A 24,931-nucleotide genomic window follows, 5' to 3' on the forward strand; every position below is an offset into this window, starting at 1 on the left:
GATGTCCTCAAAATAGTGATATGGGAAGGGCTGGCACCCTTGAGGAATCACTTCTCACTGATGCCATAAAGGCCACCCTGTATTCCTCTGAGGTCAAGATACAGGACAGCTGGGTTATTAAATTTTGGGCTTGAGTCCCTTTCGGGAATCCTTGAAAGAAAACATTGATGGGAGGATGTACAACAGCTGTGCTGGTGTGCTAAAGACGAGACCAAACCTCACAGACCAGCAAGAGTTTAGGAACTGGAGGAGCACTTTGTGGATACTCTGGGCTGCCAGAAAGAGGAACAAGTGGGTCCTAATTCAAAACAAGCCTGAACTATCTCTGGAGGCAAGAATGTTGAAACTCAGGCTGTCCTACTATGGGCACATCATGAGAAGGCAGGATTCTCTGGGAAAGACAATAATGCAGGGAAAAGTTGACACGAGTTGATAAGCAGGACAAGAGGAAGACCAAATGAGTCAAACTGACTCCCTAAAGGAAGCCAAAGGCTTGAATTGAGCAGGGCAGTTGAAGGCAGGACATTTTGGAGATTGCTCACTTATAGGCTCACCATAAATCAGGGGTGACTTGACAGTATATAACAACTACAATGAATTCCACCAAACCGTGCAAATTATTTATTCATCAGGCTAGAATGATCTGGGAAAGAAGAGAAGTAGAAAAATAAAATTAAAAAACAATAGGCCATGTGTTTGGCTATGCTTTGAATGTTTTCCCCCAGTCAAACAGGAAGATGGTTTGGCATTGAACAGGTACCAATGTGGTGTAGCAGACCGAGTGATGGTCTAGGACAGTGGTTCTTAACCTTTGTTACTCGGATGCTTTTGAACTGCATCTCCCAGAAACCCCAGTCAGGACAGCTGGTGGTGAAGGCTTCTGGGAGTTGCAGTCCAAAACTCCTGAGTAACCCAAGGTTAAGAACCAGTGGTCTAGGACTTTGGAGACCAGAGTTCAAATCCTCACTTGGTTATGGAAACTCACTGGGGGAGTGGAACTGGTAAACCACTACCTAAATATTTAACTTATCTTGAAAGCCCTATTATGGTTGTTATTAAATTGGTTCCACCTGACAGCACATAATTAACTAACTAGAAGAGGGGGAGAATCCTGTTCCTTAATGAAACTTCCTTTCACAACTAAGCTGCTCATGTTACCATATAGATAAGGGAGCAGCTTGGACTCACTTCCTGAGCATTTCTGTTTCCATCCAAAGTTGGTTCCTAGTAGCAGCACTGAGGAGAGAATCATCCGAGCAGAAGCTATCAAGTGCATTTCTCTTTTCATGAGTGAAAACCACAATTGGCCAGCTCGGCGGTTTAGGGATCCGGCTAAGGATTCAGAGGTTGAGAGTTCAATTCTCTACTATGCCTCCTTGGCAGGGGCTGGGCTGGATAGGTGCCTTCCAATGCTGCCGTTCGATGATGATGATTATTATAAATGCCGAAGAAAATTCCCAGATGGTACACACCCAGATTGCCAGCAATCTCCATCTATAAGAAGTATGCACATGATGGCTCATAAAGGTATAAAGGTCAAAAGAAACTGTATGTAGATCTATTAATTTTCCTTTAATGTCAGAAAAGTTCAGTCCAGTGGATGTGGAGAGACGCTGCTAAAGGAAACAGAAATTTAAATCACACACAGTTAAGTGTTACTGTTGTGTAATTAAAGAAGACATGATACATAAAGAAGGATTCAAATCCACTGAAGAAGCAGGTTTATTCTGCCATGTTTTATGAGGGACACTGCTAATTTTTATTGTTAACAGGTGCCCGGTTATTTTTAGCGTGATTCTTAATGCCTATTTCTGTCTGTCCTCTCTATCCCATATAAACACACAGTTCCTCCACTTCAATCATCCTTCAAGCCTTAAAGGAAAAAAGTGAGAATAATCCATCACTGTTGCTGCTTCCTCAAGGGACATGTTTACAAGTTGTCATGCTTTTGCTAGTTAATGCACTATGGTGTCTATATTGGTTGCCTCAATATAAAAACCGCAGCAAAAAAATCTGTAGGGGACAAAGAGTGAGCCCAGAAAGAACACAACATGTTTTACTTGGGGAAATTTTTTTTGACCTTGTGCATCATTAAGTGGAGGAAGTGACTTAAGAAAGCAAGCAAGCGAGCAAACAAAATTTTTACCTAGTTGCTCAGTATCCCTTGGAATAGATAAGCATTATATCTTACGGTACAAACATATACAGTATATAATTTCTTACTGCCATGCTGACGCTTCCTAAGGAGACGATAGATGCATCTGTTTGCGCTGCTTTAATTATTCCTTATTAGAGATGGGCCTGGTAGTTTGGGCCTAGAATGAGCTGACGGAGATGCGGGGGCAGGAAATGTCCACTGGTAATTAGTATGTGGAAGGTCGTAAACACCTGCACCTTATCTCTGTGAGAAAGGAAACTTCAAGGCCAGACTAAGCTCACTCCTTGGTACTGAGTTAATTAGGAGAACGAATTCAGCTGAAGTCAGGGGAGGGAGAAGATGGTACTTTCTTTGCGAAAATTCAGAGAAATTGGGGGCCTGATTGGACAATCCTCTAAGAGAGTTTAGAAATTGGAATTTTGGGTATAAAAATGGGGAGAAACAACTTAGTTTAGCCTAGTTATCTTTTAACTGAATTTTGCGCTGCTTTGCTACATAACCTGCATACCATATATGCTCTAAGGCTATGCTGAAGTTAGGTCAGGATGTAAGAATTAGCATAGGTTGGCTAGCTTTCTTATTTTGGGGGGGGGGGGTATTGTTCTGAAATTGTCCTTTACTCAATGTTTTTATTGTTTATTTTGCTTTACAAGCCTTCTGACTGTTCTGTAAATGTTGGAACTGGTTTAAAGTTTTGCTTTTTAATTCTCCACCATTTGTTATAAAATACCATCCCTTTGGTTCTTCTGGATTAAGAGGGATGGTGGTGCCAAAACCAGGCTTGTTTCAACCATTTACTGGGAGCCTGTGTGTTTTGTGGGTATTTTTGGCATTCCTACCTTGCAGAGTCGGCATAAGAGTCCAAGCGTTTAACTTTGTGGGTTTTTGATAACTCCATGGAAATACTGCTTAGTTAGGACAAAGCTGTTGAGAGGGTACTAGGCAGGAAGATTTCAACCTAACTATCAGCACATTTGACCCCCTGGATTTTACCCACAGTAGGATAATCAGGGTACCCTGGCTAAGTAATTAGTGGGGCCTTTTTGGAACCAGGTACCCTTGACCTCTCCTGTAATCTCCAAAATGAAAAAACCCTGTCTTCTCCAATCTGGCAACCTTACAGACGTGTTGGACTACAATTTCAATCATCCTCAGCCAGGATTTGGCAGTTCAATTCCTTATTGTGTGTTCCAGGAGAAGAAAGAGTCTGTGTGGCCTTGGGCAAGCTGTACAGGCCCCAGAAAAAAACCCTAGAAAGGGTCACCATAAATCAGAACTAACTTGATGGTCAATCAATTAAATCGGGAAAGGGTGGGTTAGCCTAAATTGGAGCAGCTGATCAGTGACTGATTTCCATATGGCCCTTTTATCCTTGTTTTGCCTCCACTTATGACAAAACATTACAAACCTTTTTCTCTCTCAACAGAACAGACACAATACTATTCTGGGACTATGTTTTTATTTTGATTCCATGAAATCAGAACCCCGAAGGCCAGCAGCTATTTTAATAAAATAAATCCCGCCGCCCGTAAACAAAACAAAAGGAATTTATTCTGGCTGGATTAAAAGGAAGTCTTTCATAAGAAGTGTCGATAAGATCAGAGCAAGCTGTCCTTCGGATTCCTACTTGCATGTTAAGCCTGGGGAGAAGCAAAGCCAAATGTTTCTCCTACAGAACAAAGAATGTTTTCCCTCCTTTTGCAACCCATCAATTAATAGCTGCCATTTAAAATTTACATTCTAGAAACCGGCTTTCCATTTGTTAGGCAGAAAAGCAGATTTTTCAATTACTTTTCTAGATGTGGAGCACAACTGGAAAAAAAAATATTAATGAGTGTTCTCAAATTGATGAGAAGTGAGTCTAGAGACTGGCCCTGCACTGTTGCCCCTTAACTCTGCATATATTCAGTATCACTGTAAGGTTGCACGGGGTCCTTTTGGTGAGACAATATGTACATACCGTGTGCTGTCAAGTCAATTCCAACTTATAGAGACACTTTCCAGGTTTTTGAGGAGTCCAAAATGGTTTACCATTCCCTTCTTCTGGGGGGGCGTCCTGGGACTGTGCAACTTGCCCAAGGCCATACAGGTTGGCTCTTCTTTCAGGAGACACTCCCAACTTCTGGCTCTGCAGCCAGATACCTAAACCACTGAACTATCCCGCTAGCTGGTGGGACTACAGTGGGGTCTTGACTTAAGAACGGCCCGAGTTAAGAACATTTTGACTTACAAACCACTCTCATAGGAAAATATTGACTTGACTTACATACTTAGATTTGAGTTACAAACTGAAAAAACCCACATGAGAGGCAGGGAAAGTGCAAAATTCGAACTTTCAGTTAACTGTTGGCCAGTGAAAAGGGTGCCTGTCTACTTCCTCACTCCTCCCAGCGTTTAGAGAGTGGATTGGGAGTCTTCAGACTGCCTGGTACTGCCTGGACTGTATTTTCCCTGCCTTCCCTGAACCTTTCTTGACCTAAGAAAAAAAGAAACAAAATATCCCCCTCTAGTGGTCGAAGGCGGAATAGCAGCTTCCCATTAGTTTCTATGGATGGAAAAGAGCAGATACGGATCAAATGGTTCTCAATGCATTCCTATGGGAAATGCAGATTTGACCTGAGAACTTTTTGACTTGAGAACCGCCTTCCAATACAGATTAAGTTCTCAAGTCAAGACCCCACTGTATACTCTAGTTGGTATAGTGTCGTCTGAGCCAATTACCATCCCAGACTTTCTGCAAAATTTAGAACTCTGTGATTCTGCTCATTCTTCTCCAAGAATGGCAGTAATTAAGAGGTGACAGTTAACAGCCTCTATACAAGTAAGGGTTTTTACCTTTAAATTCTTTGTCTTGGAACTTAGTTTAACTGTGGATTTCACTACTTCAAAATCCAGCCATTTTTTGCACATCTGTGCTTCCCCACACCTCCTATATTTTTTACCCCCTAGTCTGAAGAATAAGTATAGAAAGACACCATAGTGCAATTGTTTCTACAGCTCAATTGGTTGCAGTGCTGGGCTGGGTTCAGGGGTTCGAATCCCCACTGTGCCTTCCAAGAGAAGGGCCAGTTGAGATCACCTAGAGGAGGTGTGACTGATGATGTTATGTGTCCTGCCACCTGTACAGCCTTGGGCAAGCTGCACATTTCTAAGATGCCACCACAAGGAGGAACTGATGAACTGCTTCTGTGTACTTTGCACCTAACCTAGAAAAGCCTAAGAGGACCACCACAGGTCACAGCTGACGTGATGATTCACCACCACCACCACCACTGTTGTCTCCAAGATATTGTCCTCTTGAAGCTTTTGGACTTTTGGAGGAGTCTCACCAACCTCTGTTTCTGTGTCTACCCCAACCCAGAGAGCAATGGAATAATTTTTAGAATTCATCTTTGCAAAGGAGATACACAACACCACACGGATCACAAGAATCAGGAAAGCACACACAGTGTGCTCTCCAATGCAAGGCTTCAAAGGATCAGTTCACAAAACAGTTTCACACACAGCCAGAGGCTTCTTTGCACCTGCCTTAGACAGACTGAAATTTGGAGTGTTGCACCCCTACTTGTGATGGAACGTACTGATAATTGGGATAAGGGGGATGGGCAACACACGGTTGCAAAGTGCAATGTGACATGTCAATGTTTCAGCCAACCAACTATGCCTTCCTCCATAAGATCCAATTCCACTCTCCTCCTTATTCCAGTTTTCTTCTCCTGACAGGCAATCAGTATTCTATAACAAATGAACATATTCCATTCTCACAGAGCCACACGGGATGGCAGAGAAGCTGTAACTCCAGTGGTGGCTTTTCCTCTTCCCACTTTGGGCACAAGGCCCTAGAGCCAGCACACTCCTGCTATCTCCAGTCGGGACCCCTGTCAATTCTGTACACATGTATATGTGTGAATGCTTGTCTATCTTCATGTACATGTATAAAACATTGCGTTAATTTCAATGTTAACTTTTGTCATTGGCTTTGTCCATGTTCTGCCCATCTACTGTGCCTTCTGCCCCACCAACCTCAGTAGGCACCAACTACCACCACATAACTCAGCTTAGAAAACTGTTATGTCTTGAATGCCACAGGTCCCATGTTCAATCCCTGTTCTCTCCAATTGAGGAAATCATGGACTATAAAATGAGATAATTTCAGCCATTGTATTTTACAAGTTGTGTCTCTCCATGTTCACTCAAAAGTAAGAAACGTGTATTAGAATCAAAATATGTAGTTATGGATAGTTGAAAAATTGGGCAGAATTGGAATGTGACAGATCCTTCTCCTCCCCCCCCCAATACTCTCCTTTAGGACTTTACTAAGTTTGGGGCTTATGAAAGTGTGAACAAACTGACAGTTCATGTAAATCAGTCCTGCATCTTGAGAAATTTTGGATTATCTCACTAGCCAATAAGAGTAAAGCAGCACCTGCATGTGATAATGTGATCTGCTTAAATCATTTGTCACAGAAACTGCAGAAAGAAAAAACGAGTTTCACACATGCTAGTTTTATCAAAAATTTGATTAAAAACAAATATACTCCAGCACAGTTTCCCTCTCCAAACAGAAAGAATTTTACATATCTAACTGAAGGAAAAACTGCCTTTGAACTACTGGTCTCTACTCATGCCTATGAAAACTCACATCCTAAAAGTCAGTCTTAGGTTCTTACACAATCAAAAATGACTTAAAAAAAAAATAAAATTAGTCATTCTCCATGTATTTGCTTAGAGTAAGTATCTTACAAAATTCCACTCTCCCATATCTAATGGGTAAACCAAAAATGTATATGTTTTTTATTTGATCTAATATAATTTTTATTCAGGGGAGTGAGAGAGAATGGTATTACAATTTTGAAATGGGGAGAAGCTGCCAAAAAAACCCAAACAAACACAACCCAACTGTATGAGTACCCAGCTTTACATTTTCAATGAGAGAGAGAGAGAGAGAGAGAGAGAGAGTCTGAAGTAAGAAAGTGCAAGTGCTCAACATTTTTGTGTTGTTCTCTCTCTCTGCTTATCTTTGCTCTAACATAAAAGGAAATGGAGAAGCAATTGTAAACCATGAAAGAGTAGCAAGTGGACGAGAAATATTGCTTATATCCTTCAAAACTGAAATAACATACACTGTTTAAAGCACCTCTTTTTCTCCACTGAAGCTGTCTGGATAGCTCAGTGGTTTAAGCATCTGGCCAGAAGTTGGGAGTTCAATTTCCCACTGTGCTTCATAGAAAGAGCCAGCTTATGTAGCTGGAGCAAGCTGGAGAGACCTAGGATGCTGCCAGAAAAAGAGAATAACTTCTGAGTACTGTATTCGCTACCTTAAAAACCCTGACTTGATGGCACACAATTAATATTTTTCCATTGAAGTCCAGGACCAAAAGTCACCCTGCTACATCACAAGGCATCAGAGAGGTATGCCTTTCAATGAGCCACAAGTTGCTATCAGTCAACTGCATATTTGGAAAGTAGCTTGTATGGGAAACGGCGCTTTCTCAGTCCTGCTTACCCAAGATTGTCCTCAAGCTGACCATGTCAAGGACTGAAAGCAGGACCTGAATCATCTAACTGGATGTTTCTGTCTATTTACATGCATCACAAATGTATCTCATATCATCTACAACAACTGAAAAGAGTTAAAAGGGCAATCTGTCCCCAAAAGCTTCCAATCTACAATGCAAGAGGTAAACCTAGAAAGGAAATAAAGGAAGAACTGGTGACAAAACCAACAGGGAACTAATACATGGCAATTTCATTTTTTAGACTTGCATAAGAATTAGAGACTTCTGCAAAAGGTCTTACAGAAAAGATGGATTTTGAGGAAGGGCTTTGGAGAATATAAGTGACATTACTCAGTACCTTGGAATATATGCTTTTTACCAGACACAGCAGTGTTTATACTGTTTTCCAGTACTCTATGTCCTCCACGCTGATGTTAGTCATTTCCTATCACATTTTCCCTTTAACTTAAAAATATCCCAATTTTAAAAGCGTCAAGCACAAAGACAGAAAGCAAGTCATTCACTTTGTTCTAAAAGCATATTAAAAAGAAAAAAAATATCTAACTTTGTAATTAGTTGAAAACTGGAGCAAATAAAGGCAGTCTGGCCCAATACAACAGCTACGAGATCAACTTGTACTCGTGGCCTGCAGCTCTTCTGTGGAATCTAGAAATGTCCTGTTTTTGAAAGACTACAATGCCTAGCATCCCCCACGAGCCCCATTGGCTTTTTCAAGTTCTGTTCTTCCCTCAACTAATAGGAACATCCTAAAAACTGCCATCTGTGGAACATGCAATATTTTTGTGTTGCAAGCAATCAATTTATGGTACTGATCAGAGTGGGAACTCCTGTTTTAGTTTTTCCTTTTCTTAGAAATGTGAAGTCAGCCATCCAAAGATCCAGAGATTATTTGGAAGGGGAGCATGCTATGCCAGAAGAGATAAAGATTTGTACAAATTTAGAAGCCATTTGTTTCAAGAAACAACTGCAGACTTGAGATACATACATTTTACTACTATCTTTTAGCATAAAAGATCAACAGGCCACAGACTGTCTCAAATTATGAATGAGCTTCATTGAATGGGTTCACACATTTCATGTCTTACAACACTTTTTTGGATGCACATTTTTTCACAATCCCACAAATTACAACTGTCACCTTTACTGAACTTGCAGAAAGCTAATAAATAGTGGAGTTACAAGTAGTACACTTACATGCCTCCTCCAACCAAACTGGATTCAGAGATCTCTCTTCAGTCCATATCTCACATATCAGCCAGGGAATGAGTTCACCAACTTCTGTGGTTAAACATGTGATGTGCCCCGTCCTGTGGTTTCTAAAGTACCTTCCAACTCCTCTCAGCCCAACCAACTGCAGCAGGAGTCTGGGTTAAACAGAGCTTGAAACTCCCCAAAGACCATCAGCTGAGACATTCAGATATGGGACAGCCAATTACTGGCATTATCAACTCTCTACATAAAAGACAAGAATGTCTTGCAATGGGACAAGCCCTGGGAAAGCCCAAAATGACACCAGAGTTATAGTGAAGAGTCTTGTACCAGTAAGTTTTATTTGACATAAATTTTCTTGGACTGCTCCCTCTTTATTAAATGCATAACATGTTGCTTCACCTGGCATGCTATTTACACCGAGGCTTAGGATGTATGTAACTGATGTGCCAAAGATAGAACCCCCCCTCTCCAGTATACCAGAATTATAGGGGTTCCAGCAATTCTGCCATTTCTGTCTAGTTAATACAAACAATGAAATAAAAGTATACCCTCTTCTTATCTTAAGGAAGCCAGTATCACCTTATATGGGAGTTACAGAAAGGTCTTGCTCTGCAATCATTAAGTCAGGAGCATGAACCAACAGGTACCAAAATTCAGTTTCGGCAACAGTCTTTGACATAGATAAAGGAGTTCTGAATTCTGCTTTAGAACATAAACTCTTATTCTCTCTATGGCCATGTATTCCCATGTTCACCTCTGTAGTTCATTAATTCACATACATATCAAGGTGAGAGTGAAGGAATGTTACTACAAAGAACACTAACAGAGAGGGAACTGGTAGCATTGAGTTGCCACTGAATACTTACATCGCTCTTCCTGAACTTTGCTTTCAAACTCTTCATATTTATTCCACTCAAACATCCAAACTCTTGACTTTTTCAACACCTACAATGAAATAAAAAACAAGAAACAGATTATACACATATACATATAAATGCATGTTTCAGTGTACTGTACATTCCCCCCTACATTCTGCAGGCATCACCCACATCACCTTAAAGTAGTATAGTATTGAACAAAACACTATTTCCCCAGAAATATTCCTGAAATTCACTCGGTCCTAAAATCTACTCATGAGGTAGCACACATTCCTGGGACTTCATAGAAGATGTTTCCAACTCACCATTATCTCGGTAGAATAGACTGCAACCCTCATTATTCACTGAGAATGAAAGGAAAGAGCAACAGATGGAAGAAAACTGCTCTGTAGTCACCAAGCCCATACAATCACATATCAGTATAGTAACAGAGAAAGGAGGTTTACTTCTGAATGTGCACTTCTAAAATAGCACTGCTAAAGTCTAGCAACAGCATAAACATATTATCTCATTCATGGGATGTATACATAATAGAGTGTAAACCTGTATTTGGGTCTGACCTTACCTCTCATTACCTTTCTCCAAGAGGAAGGTATTTGACAAAGTGCATAAAAAAATGAACAAGAGACGGTGCCAAATGTCTCGAGTGGAATTTAAAGCAAGATGATGTCATACACCTGTAAGCAGGGTTCAAAACTGGCAAAACATCCATCAGCTTTGCAGATCATGTCACTGAAACGATGCTTCCAGAAGTGAGTCATCATCAGCTGAACCCCTCTCTGCCTCTTTTTGCCTCTGACCTTCAAGGCAGCATCAAAAACTCTACAAACGGAAGAGACTATCAGCTCCCTTCCAGGAAAGTCCCGGTCAGATGTGGCCATTGCCCAACATAGTAATGGCCTGCATCTTTAAGGCAGGAATCTTGGAGAACATGTTAAGCATTCTGTGTAAATGCACAATCTCTAGGAGGAGGATGGAAATACATACCTGAGCCAATTCATCCGCAAGGTCAGAAATTCAAAAGGTTACTTTCTGAGACTATTGCTCCCAGAAGCAACCAGTGATCAAGGGGGTTGCTATAATTTCTGAGAGTTATACTCCCAGAAAGTAACTTCCTAAGCTTTACAGATGACCTACCTGGCAGCTTTGCTCTTTCCTTACATTGGAAAGAGGGAGAAAAAAAACAAAGGTGCTTCCATCTGGTGCTGGCTCGAAATCTTACTACTGTCTCTAGGTATTTAGCAGATGGGGAACTCTAGCACATCTGGACTATCTGAGGAGCACAACCCTATGATATATGTCCTCACATCTTTGTTTGTAGTTGTAATATACAAGATTACAGCTATAAAGGGATGCAAAAATATCTCTCCAGAATTAGTGTAGCAGAATCAAAACTATGGTTTAGGCACACACAAGCTGCAGACATTCATGCAAAGGTGGCAGGACTACAGCTGCACATCAAAAGAATTAAACAGAACACTGCACAACCCTGCAAATAAATGCATTTACTGAGAGCAATTCATGTTCTTCCATCAAAAAATAAAATAAAATCTTGTCATGTTAAACACACCAAAACCAGTCAAATGCTAATTCACAAGAAAAAAAATGTATTCCTGAATAAGACCAGAACTCGTTTCGTTTCGTTTAGTAAGGATAATTTAGTGAAACTAGAAACCCATTAAGCGGTTTTTAAAGTGACCTCTAAGAGAGAAAAAAAGCATAAAAACAATGGAAGCCAGTCTTGACTCTTAAGAGGGTTTTTTTTTAAAAGTAAAACATTGATCTACAAACAGGTCTAGCTGCTTTAAGATTAAAAACTAGGTGCACCTCGAATTATCAGGGCTCTTACATATTTGTACTAGAGATAGGCATGAATCACTGAACCAGCAGTTCACACTAGTTCATCCTTTGGAGGAACAAGTTTTTGGAAGTTCTGGCAGGTGTCCACTCAGAGGCAGCATCCAGAGGGAGCAGGACAGGGAAACCAGGATGCTACCTCTGACTAGGCACCCACTCGAGGAAGCGGGGCTGGAAAGCCCTGAACACCTGTTTAGCCAAAGGACAAACTAGATTGAACCATTCATTGGTTCATGCTCATCTCTAATTTTTACATCGATAAATGGATCTATCTGCACTTAATGATGGAAAGTTGGATATGAAAACTAATAGGGGAGAAATCAGAGCAGATTCCTGGTGGAATAAATAAATAAATAAATATAAATAAAATATTTGCAATGGCCTAGTCACTCTCTGTGTCATTGCCTATAGACATCAAACATGCATGTATATTATCTTTGCATTTAAACCCTCCTCTGATTGCTGGAGATTAAGGGTGAAGGTCATGAACCCTTCAAGATGCTTGGCTGTATAGTACTGAGGATGATGAGAGAGTTGCACTCTAACAATATTTGTAGGCTTCCACTCCTCTTGCTACAAAAATTCAGACTTAGTAACTTTTGTAGACTTATCGACACACTGGATGGATCGTCCACTTGAAATAAGGATGGCCTTTCCAAACATGTATAGCCCAATATGACTCCTCATACAGAAAAAACAAATTCTACAGCATCTCCAGGAGAATCAGTTTTGTCGTGACTCATAGGTGTCGGGAAACCTACGCTCTGCACCGACACATTTGACAAGGCAGTGATTCATCCACACTACCCTAAAATGTGTAACTAAGCAATCGTGAAAGAAAACTATTCTTCTTAAAAATTCAGTTAAAACGTGGAATGCTCCTAACACAGCAGTGCATTTTGACAGCTACCCAGCGTGTGTGCCCTGAGGGGGATGGAGGAAGAAGCAGGCTCAAGTTGCCAAAGGAAAGGGATGGTTACCCTGACAGGGCCAAACGGACAGCTCCCAGGGGTGTCCCTCAACTCCCACACAGCTTCTGAGGAATCATCGTGCCCTTTTATGCTGAGGAGAAGTAGAACCAATTTGAGCTCAAGAACAAAAAACTAAAGGAGAAGACAGACCACAGAAAGGAAGGGGGGAAAAACAGAAATGGGCTGCTGAAGGAAAAAAAAATATCCCAAAAGACTACATTGTACAAAGCTGAGTACAAGGAGACCACAAATAGGCACATCACTATGCCTCTTTGGCAACAACTAGCCAAGTTGGATCTTGATTTAAATCACCAGTCAGTAAGGTAAAGGTTCCCCCTGAAAATTTGTGCAGTCGTGTCCGACTCTAGGGGGCGGTGCTCATCTCCGTTTCCAATCCATAGAGCCAGCGTTTGTCCGAAGACAATCTTCCGTGGTCACATGGCCAGTGCGACTAGACACAGAACGCTGTTACCTTCCCACCAAGGTGGTCCCTATTTATCTACTCGCATTTGCATACTTTCGAACCGCTAGGTTGGCGGGAGCTGAGACAAGCGATGGGCACTCACTCCGACACGGGGATTCGATCTTACAACCGCAGGTCTTCTGACCTTGCAGCACAGAGGCTTCTGCGGTTTAACCCGCAGTGCCACCATGTCCTTAAGTCAATAATCATAATTTTTAAATGTAAAGACTCATTCTTGCTGGTAGTTCTAATCTTTAATCTTTGTAAACAGATGAAGATTTCATATTTAGAATAATAACCTGTCAGATCAGTCAAACAGCTATATCAGAACAGATTTTAGTTTAATAGGTTAATCACTCATATTTTGAGAACTACTTAAATTGTTTTACTTAACTAAAACAATAACATTATACAGCATATATATTCTTGTATTTGCTTAAAGATCAAAGTGTTCATTGTTTGTACAAAGATTTGAACAATGGTGAGATTAAGGTCTGTCTCTGAACTTCATTCATTTTATATTATTTTTACTGTGGAAAAAGGGCATGTTATCTCAGTTTGGATAACTTGGATTAATTGAATTAGTTTACTAAAAATGTAAATATTGCATGAATATACAACTTCATGCTACATTAACTAAGTTCTATTTCATGCTAAATAACCTTTGAACTCTAATGTATTTTAAACAGAAAACTATCTTTAGTTAGATTTTCCTCCCAAAGCATGTCATTAAAATAAATTTGATTTAAATTTTTAAAAAACTCCAATTTAAATTTTAAAAATCCCATTTTTATTTTTTTAAGAAATCATCAGTTTTAATCCACCCAGCAACTAATCACAGCCATTGTACTTCCTACACCACAAAATCCACTGCTTTGTGTTTAGATTATGGGTGTATCTCTTAAACTGCCTACCTACACAGTAAATAGGTGGTGTTCAGCTTTGCCCTGGTAAAGCTGGGACTGAAGACTACAGCTGGGTCTCTAGCCAATCCCGTAGTCCATGAGAGTTCAGATGCAAACCAAGCCTGGGTCTTTGCACTACAAAAGTCCTTCCACGACATGCAAACCCGCCTGTCACAACAGTGGCTATTTTGCCAGTCAACTGAAAAAGATCCTTAAGCTCAAAATCTTTTTTTCTCTCTACAGGTACGAATGTCTTAGGAATATGTGTGTATAAGATGCTATCAGTTGTGTATTTATTCCCAGAGATGCAGACCAATTCTGCCTTCATCTCCAAGGCATGGCTAGATAACATGTGATACCTGCATGCCAACAAGAAACTCATCAAGTATGTACAGTACTTTCCACCTTCAAGAGGAGTTCTAATTGCAAGCTTTGTGGCCTAAAACATCACACAGAATTCTGGACTTCAGCTTCTGACCACTCCCACTCTCGCAGGGCCTTCTGCTGTTCAGCACTAGAGAACACAAAAGCTCGCACACTATTGAGGAATTAAACTGGTTTATAATCATCATCATCTTAGAACTACTGGGCTGGAAGGAACCCTACAGACCATCGAATCCAGCCCCTGTCAAGGAGGCACAATGGGGAATCGAACTCCCAACCTCTGGCTCTGCAACCAGGAGCCTAAACCACTGAGCTACCCAGGAGTTTAATAACGGCATTGCTCTCCCTGCTGATACTGGATTTCTTTTGTTTTCATAGACCAAGATAGTTAACTCAATTTTTGGCATCTACAGTCAACCCTCGACTTCCGAACATCCCTAGATACGGACTTTTCGATTTACGAACAGCTCCACTGGCAAAAAATTGGCATTGACTTGCGAACGGAGCTCGACCTACGAACGAGGTCGAGGCTCCGTTCCAAAGTCAATGCCATTTTTTGCCAACGGAGCCGTGCGTAAATGGCTCCCTGCAAAATGGCAGGAAATTTGAATTTCCCACCCTTTCTCCCTGCCTTTTTTGCCTTCAGAGCTCTCAAAGGGCTTTCCGCCTGACACTGGAGGAATCCCTTTGAGAGCTTCAAAGCAAAAAAAGGCAGGGAGAAAGGACAGGAAATTCAAATTTCCAGCCCTTTCTCAGTGCCTTTTTGCCTTCGGAGCTCTCAAAGGGCTTTCCACCCGACATTGGAGGAAGCCCTTTGGGAGCTCCGAAGACGCCCATGGTGGCAAGCAAGCCCTGGGAGACCTCCCTGGGGGTCCCCGCCGCGATTGGCACCTTCGGAGGTCTCAAAGGGCTTCCCCCCCCCGACATCGGAGGAATCCCTCTGAGACCTCCGAAGCCAAAAAGGCAGGGAGAAAGGGCGGGAAATTGGAATATCCAGCCCTTTCCCCCCTGCTTTTTTGCCTTCTGAAATGCTGGAACAGATTAATTCCATTCCCATGCATTTCAATGGGAAATGGTACTTCGATTTACGAACTTTTCGATGTACAAATGTTGTTCCAATACGGATTAAGTTCGTAAATTGAGGTACCACTGTATTCAGACCCAAGCATTAACAGGAAAAGTTCTAAAATGAAACTTTAAAAAGTAAACATTCAATACTTCAGGAAAGACTAGAAGGCACAAGAGCTTTCACTACCTTCCTTTCTGGAATCCTTCAGAGATGCAGCTATTTGAATCTTACACAGATAGATGAATATACATACATGCACATATCTGTGTGCATGCACGCAGGCATTTTTATTACCTCCCCTCTGCAATATAAGATCATTAAAATTGGAATTAGTAACTCCCACAATCCTCCAGTTATTGGAGATGCTGAAAGCCCCTGTAAAACAAAAGGGGGTGGGTGTTTCCGTACGCACTGGAGAATTATACTCAAAGAATTCAATTCCAGCAGCATTAACAGAGAAGAGATCAGTATGTTATTAAGCTGTACAAAACCAGGTCAAATGCACATTTGCCAAAGAAAATTCTAAGCATTCAAGGAACTCCAAAATGCAGGGATATTCACAGCAATTCATCGGTGGTTATTTCTGCAGACGTGCATATCTTTTAAAAAAATCACTATCAAGTTCTATCTGACAATTTAATAAACTTCATATAATTTTCCAGCTTCAGTTTTTTTAAAAAAAGTAAATGCCATACACATGTAAGCCCATTGAAACTCTCAGCTCCCGCCTGAAAGAACAGTTAGGGTTGTTTGCTTTAAGTTTTTTTAAAAAAACTGATTTGCAACTTCATTTTGTTTCAAATGCACTACAGCAGTACCTCAGTTTACAGATTTAATGTGTTCTACGGGACGTTATGTACTGCAAAAAATTCATAAACCGAAATGCAGATTGCCATAGGAACGGGGGAGGCGCTATAAACCTCCACGCACAATGCATCCTGGAGAAACTTTGTACTCCAAAAAAACAAAAACAAAAAAAAAATAAAAACAACAACAACAACACACACATACACGTAAATTGAGGCATTCTTTTCAATGGATTTTGCTTCGTAAACCAAAAATTACATTAACTGAGGTGATCGTAAATCAAGGCATGACTGTCATATGAACACTCCCTAATAAATTTGAGAGTGGATTAAAAATCAATACAGATCACAATTTAAATCATGATTCAAATTTTTTTAAAAAAATCTATTTTTATTTAAATCATCAAAAATCTTATTTTCTTTATTAAAATCACAATTTTAATTGATTTCAACTAAATCAAATCCAATCTGAGACATACACCGTACATCCAGATTACCAAAGACAAGTCAAAACATTATTTGATTATTTCTCTTGGAAAATGCCAAGAAAAAGTACGATTGGCAGGAAACTAGGTCTGTGTACTGTCCATTATACATTTAAACAAAATTATATGCCATGAGACAATGATATATTATTATTAATATTAAAAATATTAATATTAATGAAATAATATAGTTAAATGGGGAAACCTTTCACTAAATGAAAATAGTATAAATGAATATGAAATAGCCATATTACATTTTACTCTGTGAACTATATTAACCTTTGTTAACACACAGGAGGGGCGATTTTTTGCTCAAGCCCTCGACAGTCAGGATCCTGGGATCCATGCAAACTGGAAAAGCACGCTATGGAGATATTAACGTCCTGAGAATCCAGAGGCTTGGTAAAAAATGCTTCGATCGTACTGAAATCTAAAGGTCGAAATAAGATAAATTTGACCTTCTCTAGTCTCAGAGAAGACACACAGATGTTGTTTTCGGGGGAAGAGAATTTCTGCCAGGAGGGGTAAGAATGATGCCATATGATGTGACTATACTTGAATAAATGTTTTGCCATGCTTTCTCTCTCTCTCTCTCTCTTTCTCTCTCTTTGCTAAAGATATATATTCTAATAGATTTCGAGTAATTTTCTAAAGTGACTTGTGTTGAGAGCTTTTTCATTTACAGCCTTAAGAAAATAGTTCTAGTCTCAAGTATTTTGAAGTATTAACTTTAGGCTACTTATCACAAGTAAAGAAGATACAAGCTTAGTATGCTTCCTACATATATGAATTGAGATTCTATATTAGAAGATTGAAGAGTTCAGAATTATGTTCATTTGTATATAAAAATGAGTATGGATACCAATTATACCTGCTATTTTGAATTTTCCTATATGCTTGCCTGCTTGGTCAGTAAACCCTAGAAAAAAAGATTCTTTTCTGAACTGTTAAGTAATAAAAATCAAAGAGATATCCAGGAGAAGGAACTAAAGTAAATATTAAACCTACAATTTCTTCTGAGACCACAAATAAATTCCTTGGCAGTTGTGTGTCGACACAGATCTGTAAGTCTCTCGCAGCCAGTCTATAGAGGAGATGAGCTTGTGAAGGCATTCAGATATTCTTCCGTGGAATTTATTTATTATTAATTTAATGTATTTATTTAAAATATTTTTATCCACCTTTCTCTTTGAAAGGACCCAGGCTTTCAAATCTACAGAACAACAACAACAAAAAAAGTCACATTGTCATACTGGCTTGGCAATCTTGTGCTGGGGGAGCAGGGGAAGAATCCCCTTCCCCCAAGAAAAGTTTCTGCAGCTGCACTTCCCAGAAGCCAAGAAGAAAATGTTGCCTATTGCAGAACAACCAACAAAAAGAGGCTGAACAGGAAGCCTCTCCCTTAATCCACTGCCAGGATACACCAGATTCCTTAGTCATGCTATTATTGTCATCATTACCTTTTCCAAGAAGAGTAGTGCTCATAATAACACAATTGGCATTTATATATGGCACTTTTTTAAAAAGTGCTTCAGCTACATTACCTCACTAATTAACTCCATACTTAAGGTGACAGTTTGAAGGCAAGATGTAAATAGTGGTTCACCTAATGCAAGTGTAGGAAATTCAGTAGGTGGTTTTCTGGATGGTGGTTAAGAATACAATTCCTATCAGTGATGAAAAAGGATGGGAGATCTAGAACAAAATCTAATTGCCCCCCCAGCCCCGGAATAAATACGCGAGACAACAGCTTGGATTTAAATGGGCCACACTTTATTTAATTAATTCAACCAAATTCAAATTCTTAAAACTGTTGGGGGGGCTGCTGTAGTGCGGAAACAGGAAACAGGGGTATCAAAATACCCCATAAGATTGCCATAGGGCGAGCCCCCCGGCCCCCATGCTCCCGCTGTCTTACTGACAGCAAGAACCTGGCCGGCCACTAACAAACACCCCTAGACCTCGAGCCATCTTTAATTGATGACTGTCGATCCAGGAGTGGCCCAACGCATCTTCCCACACCGGCCCTGTGATTGCACAATCGGCAGAGCCGTCAGACACACTGTTGGCTAGGTTGAATTACAAACGGGACTCACCGAGACCACCTGTTTTTCCGCACTACCTGCCAGTGTGACCAAATAAAACCACCCAAAAGCCAACAACCCTTTCAGTAGTGTGGGATAGGCGAAAAATCCCCTCAGCCAAAAGCCAATCAGGCTGAAGGTAAAAAATTCCTATCCGGCCCCTCAAAAGGCGACCACTAAAGCCACACTAACACACAAGGGAGGGCGGGCGGGTGCCCGCAACGGGAAGAGGGCGAACATCGGGGAGAGCTCGCATATATAGGTGAGCTCCCCCTCCCAACATGCCCACGTGTCCCCAAACGTTCTCGCGTCATCCGGGGACGTTGGGGCAAAAGCCAGCCACACCGTTCCAGGGCGTAAAACGCCCGTCCGGCGGCTGAAGAAATGGCCATAATTTCCACTCCAAAATCCTATCTGGCAGCTGATTTGACATTTGAATTAGAAATATCACCTAACTACTAGACGCCCCCCCCCCGTATGGGCGAATTAAAGGTATGGTCTACAATACAACAGGAAGGCTTGAACCTATAACCACACTGGTACATTCCTGTTGTTTAAGGCATTTTTATTGCACTCTCCCCTCCAAAGGCTTCCAGAACAGCTCCTGCCTTCAGATTTACAATCTGAAAGACAGCCCACAAAAAGGGGAAACCAAGTGGATAAAAACTGAAGATTTTTTAAAAAAATCAAATTGATTTAAATCATGATAATTTAAATTTTGATTTTTTAAATTTAATTTGTAAAAAATCTGGTTTTTAAAATCTAAATCATACTGAAATCAATTTGAATCAAATCCACCCTGAAGGAAAATGAAAAGGGATGGAAGAGAGAGACAGCAAATCTGGCAAGTAGTCTGCAGTGACATGACTCCTCTAATGACCAACTATAATATTCAAGAAGAGAGGTAGCAAGAAGCTGATTGTCTCTCAATTGAGTTGAATGGCCTGGTTTCCTATCTCTTCTGCTGCTACAACTGAACCGAATGGCAATGTTGAGTGTACAGTGGGGTCTCGACTTACGAACTTAATCCGTATTGGAAGGCAGTTCTCAGGTCGCAAAGTTCTTAAGTCAAATCTGCATTTCCCATAGGAATGCATTGAAAACCATTTAATCCGTATCTGCTCTTTTCGTCCATAGAAACTAATGGGAAGCTGCTATTCCGCCTTCTGTCACTAGAGGGGGATATTTTTTTCCTTTTAACCTAAGATGACTTAGCTTTTAAAAAAAGGGGGAAAAAGAGTTCGTAACTCAAATCTAAGTTCGTAAGTCGAGTCCATATATTCCTATGAGAGTGGTTCGTAAGTCGAAACGTTCGTATGTCGAGCCGTTTGTAAGTCAAGACCCCACTGTATTGTCTGAAAACTGAACCACTACCCTTTCCTTGGTACGGTGGTGCCCTGCTTAACGCTTACCATGCTTGACAACGAATCCACTTCACAAAGTTTTTGCAATTGCAAAACGATGTTTGAATGGGGTTTTTTCGCTTTGCGATGATCTGTTCCTTGCTTCGGGAACTGATTCTTCGCATTACTACGACCAAAAACAGCTGATTGTCGGGTTTTAAAATGGCCCCCGGGTGTACAAAATGGCTCCCTGCTGTGTTTAGGAAGACTTTTTCGCAAGACAGGGAGCAGAAAATGGATGCCCTATGGAGGATCTTCACTGGATGATGAGTTATTCAGCCCACTGGAACGCACTGAATGGGTTTTCAATGCATTTCAATGGGATTTTTTATTTTGCTTGACGAGGATATCGCTTAACAGCGATTTTGCTGGAACGGATTATCCTTGTCAAGCAAGGGACCACTGTATATCCAACCAGGTCTACTCATCAAGATCACCTTCAAGCAAGGATGTATCTGAATAGACTAAACACAGATGTTGCTGTGAAATCCTGGTACAACTTACACATGAAAAATCAATGGCTTGTAATGTCTTTGTGATTAAGTATCTTCCATTTGTGTTTTCAAACGTTTATTTTGGTACATAGTTATAAAATCAATATCAATAGATAGAACAATATAGATATATGAAGATCACCTTCCAGCAGTACTACAAAGAAAATGTGCATTTAATTCCTATTGAAGGCAAGGTATTCAAAAATCAAGGAATGTTGAATATGAACACATCCAAATTTCTAAGTCAAAACATTATGTTTCACTTCTGCTACTGAAAAAAACTTAGACCACACCACCTACCATTTTACTGTTGATAAGGTTTTTCAAAGAGATTTAATACCCTCAGCTCTCACACTCTGCCTGAGCAAGCAAGACGGCTGGGAAATAGCTTTCCTTTTGTGTGTGTTCTGTGCCGTCAAGTCGGAACCAACTTCTAGAGACCCTAACAGAGCTTTCAAGGCAATTGAGATATTTTAAAGAGTGGTTTTGCCAGTTCCACTCCCCCAGTGAGTTTCGATGGCCAAGTGGGGATTCGAACGCTGTTCTCCAGAGTCCTACTCTATCACTCTACCCACTACACCACACAGGGAATGCTTTTTTGTTAGGACCAACTAAAATTCTGCAAAACTGTTCCGGCTTTTGAATTCCCAATAAGGCATCCCTCTTCCCTGTTCTCTTCCTTTTACAAAACAAGATACCACGGCACCCTCTTAAAAGGTCAGAAGTCCCCAGTCCCTTTACCACTGCTTCTCCTTTCGGTTCATTAAATGATAACGTTCCTTCTGAGCCAGTAACCCAGTTTTTATCTTGAAACGTTAAATTCTGCTGACAGTGGATGCTCCATCAATTAGCCACAGGCTCACTCTTGCACAGCTCTGTTTGCCAACCTGAATATCCAGCCCTGTCAAACCCATCCCACATGTCATCCTCCGGCAACGCAACAGCAGCTCAAAAACCATCTATGAAGACAAACGCTCAGCTAAGAACACTTGAAGCTTTTTTCTCGTCAGTTAGGAATCTTTTGGTTTCCAAGTAAGTTTGTGCCATATCTGAGGAAAAAATGCCCTTTAGCCAGTTTGCCAACATCTTTGTACTCATACAGTGGCGTCTTGACTTGAGAACTTAATCTGTATTGGAAGGCGGTTCTCAAGTCAAAAAGTCTGTAGGTCAAGTTTCCATTGACCTACAGTGCATTGAAAACCGATTAATCCCGTAACAGGCCGTTTTTGTTCCATTTTGGGTTTTTTCTGGTCTGTAAGTCAATTCTCAGGCTGCAAGTCAAACCTAAATTTTGCAGCCAGAGAATTCTGTAACTCAAAAAGTCTGTAAGTCAAGCCATCTGTAAATCAAGGGTCCACTGTACAGGACTAGATTATCTGTCCCTACTCTATCTGGGTTTCTGTGACTTCAACCCAAGCTAAACACACTGGGAACTCAGAATTCTCAATTCTGAACTGAGCCTATTCCAATTATCCCATATTACAAAAACATTGAGGGGTTCTGGAGAATTTGGAAGTCTGCATGCTTTTGTGGAATCTCAGCTGCTTGTAACAGGGGTATAATCCACCTATAGATCTTGGCCTGATTTTCTCAGTACAGTGGTGCCTCGACTTATGACAGTCCCAACATATAACCATTTTGAGTTGCGACCAGCTCCAGCTGCAAAATTTTGCTTTGAATTGCAGCCGGAGCTTTGAGTTGCAAACAAAAGAGTGAGTGCATCGGAGGAGGCTTCAGACTGCCTGGTGCTGCTTTCTGCTCCTGAGTAAGTACATTTACTTTGTTTTGCAGGATGGGTTGGGGGGGCTATGTTTCTGTGCCATGATTTATTTATTTTTTGGCTGTGTGTGTTTTAATTTGTGGGTTTGTTTTTGGGGTGTGTGTGTGTGTGTGTGTGTGTGTGTGTGTGTGTGTGTGTGTGTGTGTGTGTGTGTGTGTGTGTGTGTGTGTGTGTGTGTGTGTGTGTGTGTGTGTGTGTGTGTGTGTGTGTGTGTGTGTGTGTGTGTGTGTGTGTGTTTTGGAATGGAACTTACGACCATTTTGAGTTATGCCCGTCCTCTGGAATGGGTTATGGTCGTAAGTCAAGGCACCACTGTACAAGTGGTAGGGTTTTCTAGTTTCTGTTACATGCTGTCAAACTGCATCTGGCTTAGGGCAACCCTAACACAAATTTCAAGGAGTGGTTTTACAACTGCCATCCACCACCACCCATGTATTTCCACGGCTGAGTGGTAATTTGAACTCAGGTCTCCTAAGTACCAGTTCAACATTCTATCCGCTACACCACACTGGCTTAACATTAATCTGTGGTCTTTTCTATTGGCTGCGCTGCTAAAGGGAAAAACCAAAGACCCAAGGGTTTATGTCCCAAACATGGAGATTATCACAGACATAACATCTCATGCTGTTCCAGATTGTATCTTCCTCTCAGACCAGTTTAGGAGACCACCAATTTTTTTTCTCTTTTGCTCCAGACTATGCTGTGTTTCAGGGATAAAGAGACTTCAGCTTGCTGAATTTACTTTAGATTTTATTAGAACCCAGAGATCCACTACCTTTAGCCTTGTGTAAAGAATGCAAAGCCCAGAAAATTGTTTTGAGTACCATCGCAAAACAGAGATCATCATTCTTGCACAAAAATGTCCCTTCGCAGTTACAGCACATTTTTTTCATTTCTATGTATAATTGAATACCAGGAAGAACAATTTTCTTGCTTAGTATTGTCGAATAACTGGGATTCAGAAATCCTTGCTCATTTACAAATCATCGAGAGATCTACCAGATGTACCTCTAAACCACAGGATTTCATTCTGTGATGTCCATCCAAGCACATCATTTGAACGCAGTCATTTAAGGCCAAACATTTGGTATAATTCAAGAAACCAATATTTATAAGGAGAAAAACTCAGACCCCCAAAATAAGCAATTGGCACTGAGTCAACCAAGACACTGTTTGGAATTACTGCTGGCCAACTGAACAGAAAGCTACAGAACACAGCAAAAAGAGACTTTGTTGTCCACACATGGCAACCTGGCAAAATGCTTTGTTTTGGTATGATTCCACGGCTGAATTCAATGAGACACAGTGCCCAGTAAACATGTATAGGATTAAGCTGCACATATTAAACCTATCCGGAACACTCAAATGCCACACCTCTTCCCAAGGCTTTTGCAGAGCCAATTATCCATCATAATGAACTGCAGATTTCATCTGGAATAACTCCTGTGCTTAATGAATTCTGTGCCAAGAGAGCCAAATGAGCAGCTTGAAAAATATTTAAGTGCAGTTACGTTAACTCTCTACCGAAGACAACTTTCTTGAATTTCTTTACCAATAGCTCTGTCAGTGACTGGGAGCAATGGTTGAAGGGCTGTTTCTTCTGCACTTAGTAGAAAGCAAGTAAGTAACTTACAAATAAGTGACTTCAAAAAGTTACTTATTCAGACTGCAGTTCCCAGAATCCAATCCAGGACAGTCAATAGTCAAAATCCTGTTGAGTAAATTACACCTCCATAAGGGTTATTATACTACCAAGAGAGAGAGATTGCCAATAATTAAACCATCTTCAATGCTAGGGCTCACTTAATTCATCTACAATGAGACTGATGTGGACAAGCTGCTGACAACTTGGGCAAGCCCCAGGATAGAAGCAAGAACTCTTTTAAAGACTGGCAATCCCTCCCTGCTGGTAATGCCATCATCCTTACACAGGAGTAATTTACTCAACAGGATTTTGGCCACTTGTCTGGAAAGCACCAGATTGGCTAACATTCTTCAGAAGTACAGTAGTTAGATGCAACTGTCTGAAACCTTGAAATTTAACCAGCAGGCAAATGAATTTATCAATTTGGTGTATCAACACTGAATGTTGGTTTAGAATAGTAGTTGCTGAGATGTTCCAATGTGCTGCCTGCTCCAGTTCCTAAGAACATGGACAAGAAATTTTCAGTTGCTTGGGCTGTAACATGTACTCACAATCCTTGCTCCTCCTGACTTTTGAACTAGCCAAGAAGAGGAAGGTTGGCAGGTAGGATCTGGGAAGCGGTGCATAAATTTCTGAATGATGGTCTCCAGCACCTTAAAGGAAGTGGTGGTACATACATTCCTTGGGGGGGGGGAGAACTACTGGATCTGGAGGTTCATACCAACTACAAGACACAATAGTACTTTGGGGGGACTTGAGAGGGCAGCATCTGTGCAATTGCAAACATTCTTGGAGAATGACTTCTGACACATTTCAGC

The 24,931-nt window shown here is 40.8% G+C and overlaps 1 protein-coding gene across 3 annotated transcripts in view; it reads right to left on the reverse strand.

Annotated features, from left to right (window-relative positions):
- Nucleotides 1–24,931, reverse strand: part of RAI14 (retinoic acid induced 14) — a 142,773-nt gene that overhangs the window by 112,545 nt on the left and 5,297 nt on the right. For 2 of the 3 annotated variants that reach the window (XM_072992851.2, XM_072992855.2), the window contains exon 2: nt 9,756–9,834. In XM_072992851.2, the coding sequence (XP_072848952.2) occupies nt 9,756–9,791 (36 nt within the window). In that variant the 5' untranslated portion in view covers nt 9,792–9,834. Of the gene's footprint in view, nt 1–2,223; nt 9,635–9,755; nt 9,835–24,931 lie in introns of those variants that run through there. The other variant, XM_072992854.2, reaches the window with a different exon arrangement.

The sequence above is a fragment of the Pogona vitticeps genome, chromosome 2 (genome assembly GCF_051106095.1).
Source record: "Pogona vitticeps strain Pit_001003342236 chromosome 2, PviZW2.1, whole genome shotgun sequence".
NCBI lineage: Eukaryota > Metazoa > Chordata > Lepidosauria > Squamata > Agamidae > Pogona > Pogona vitticeps.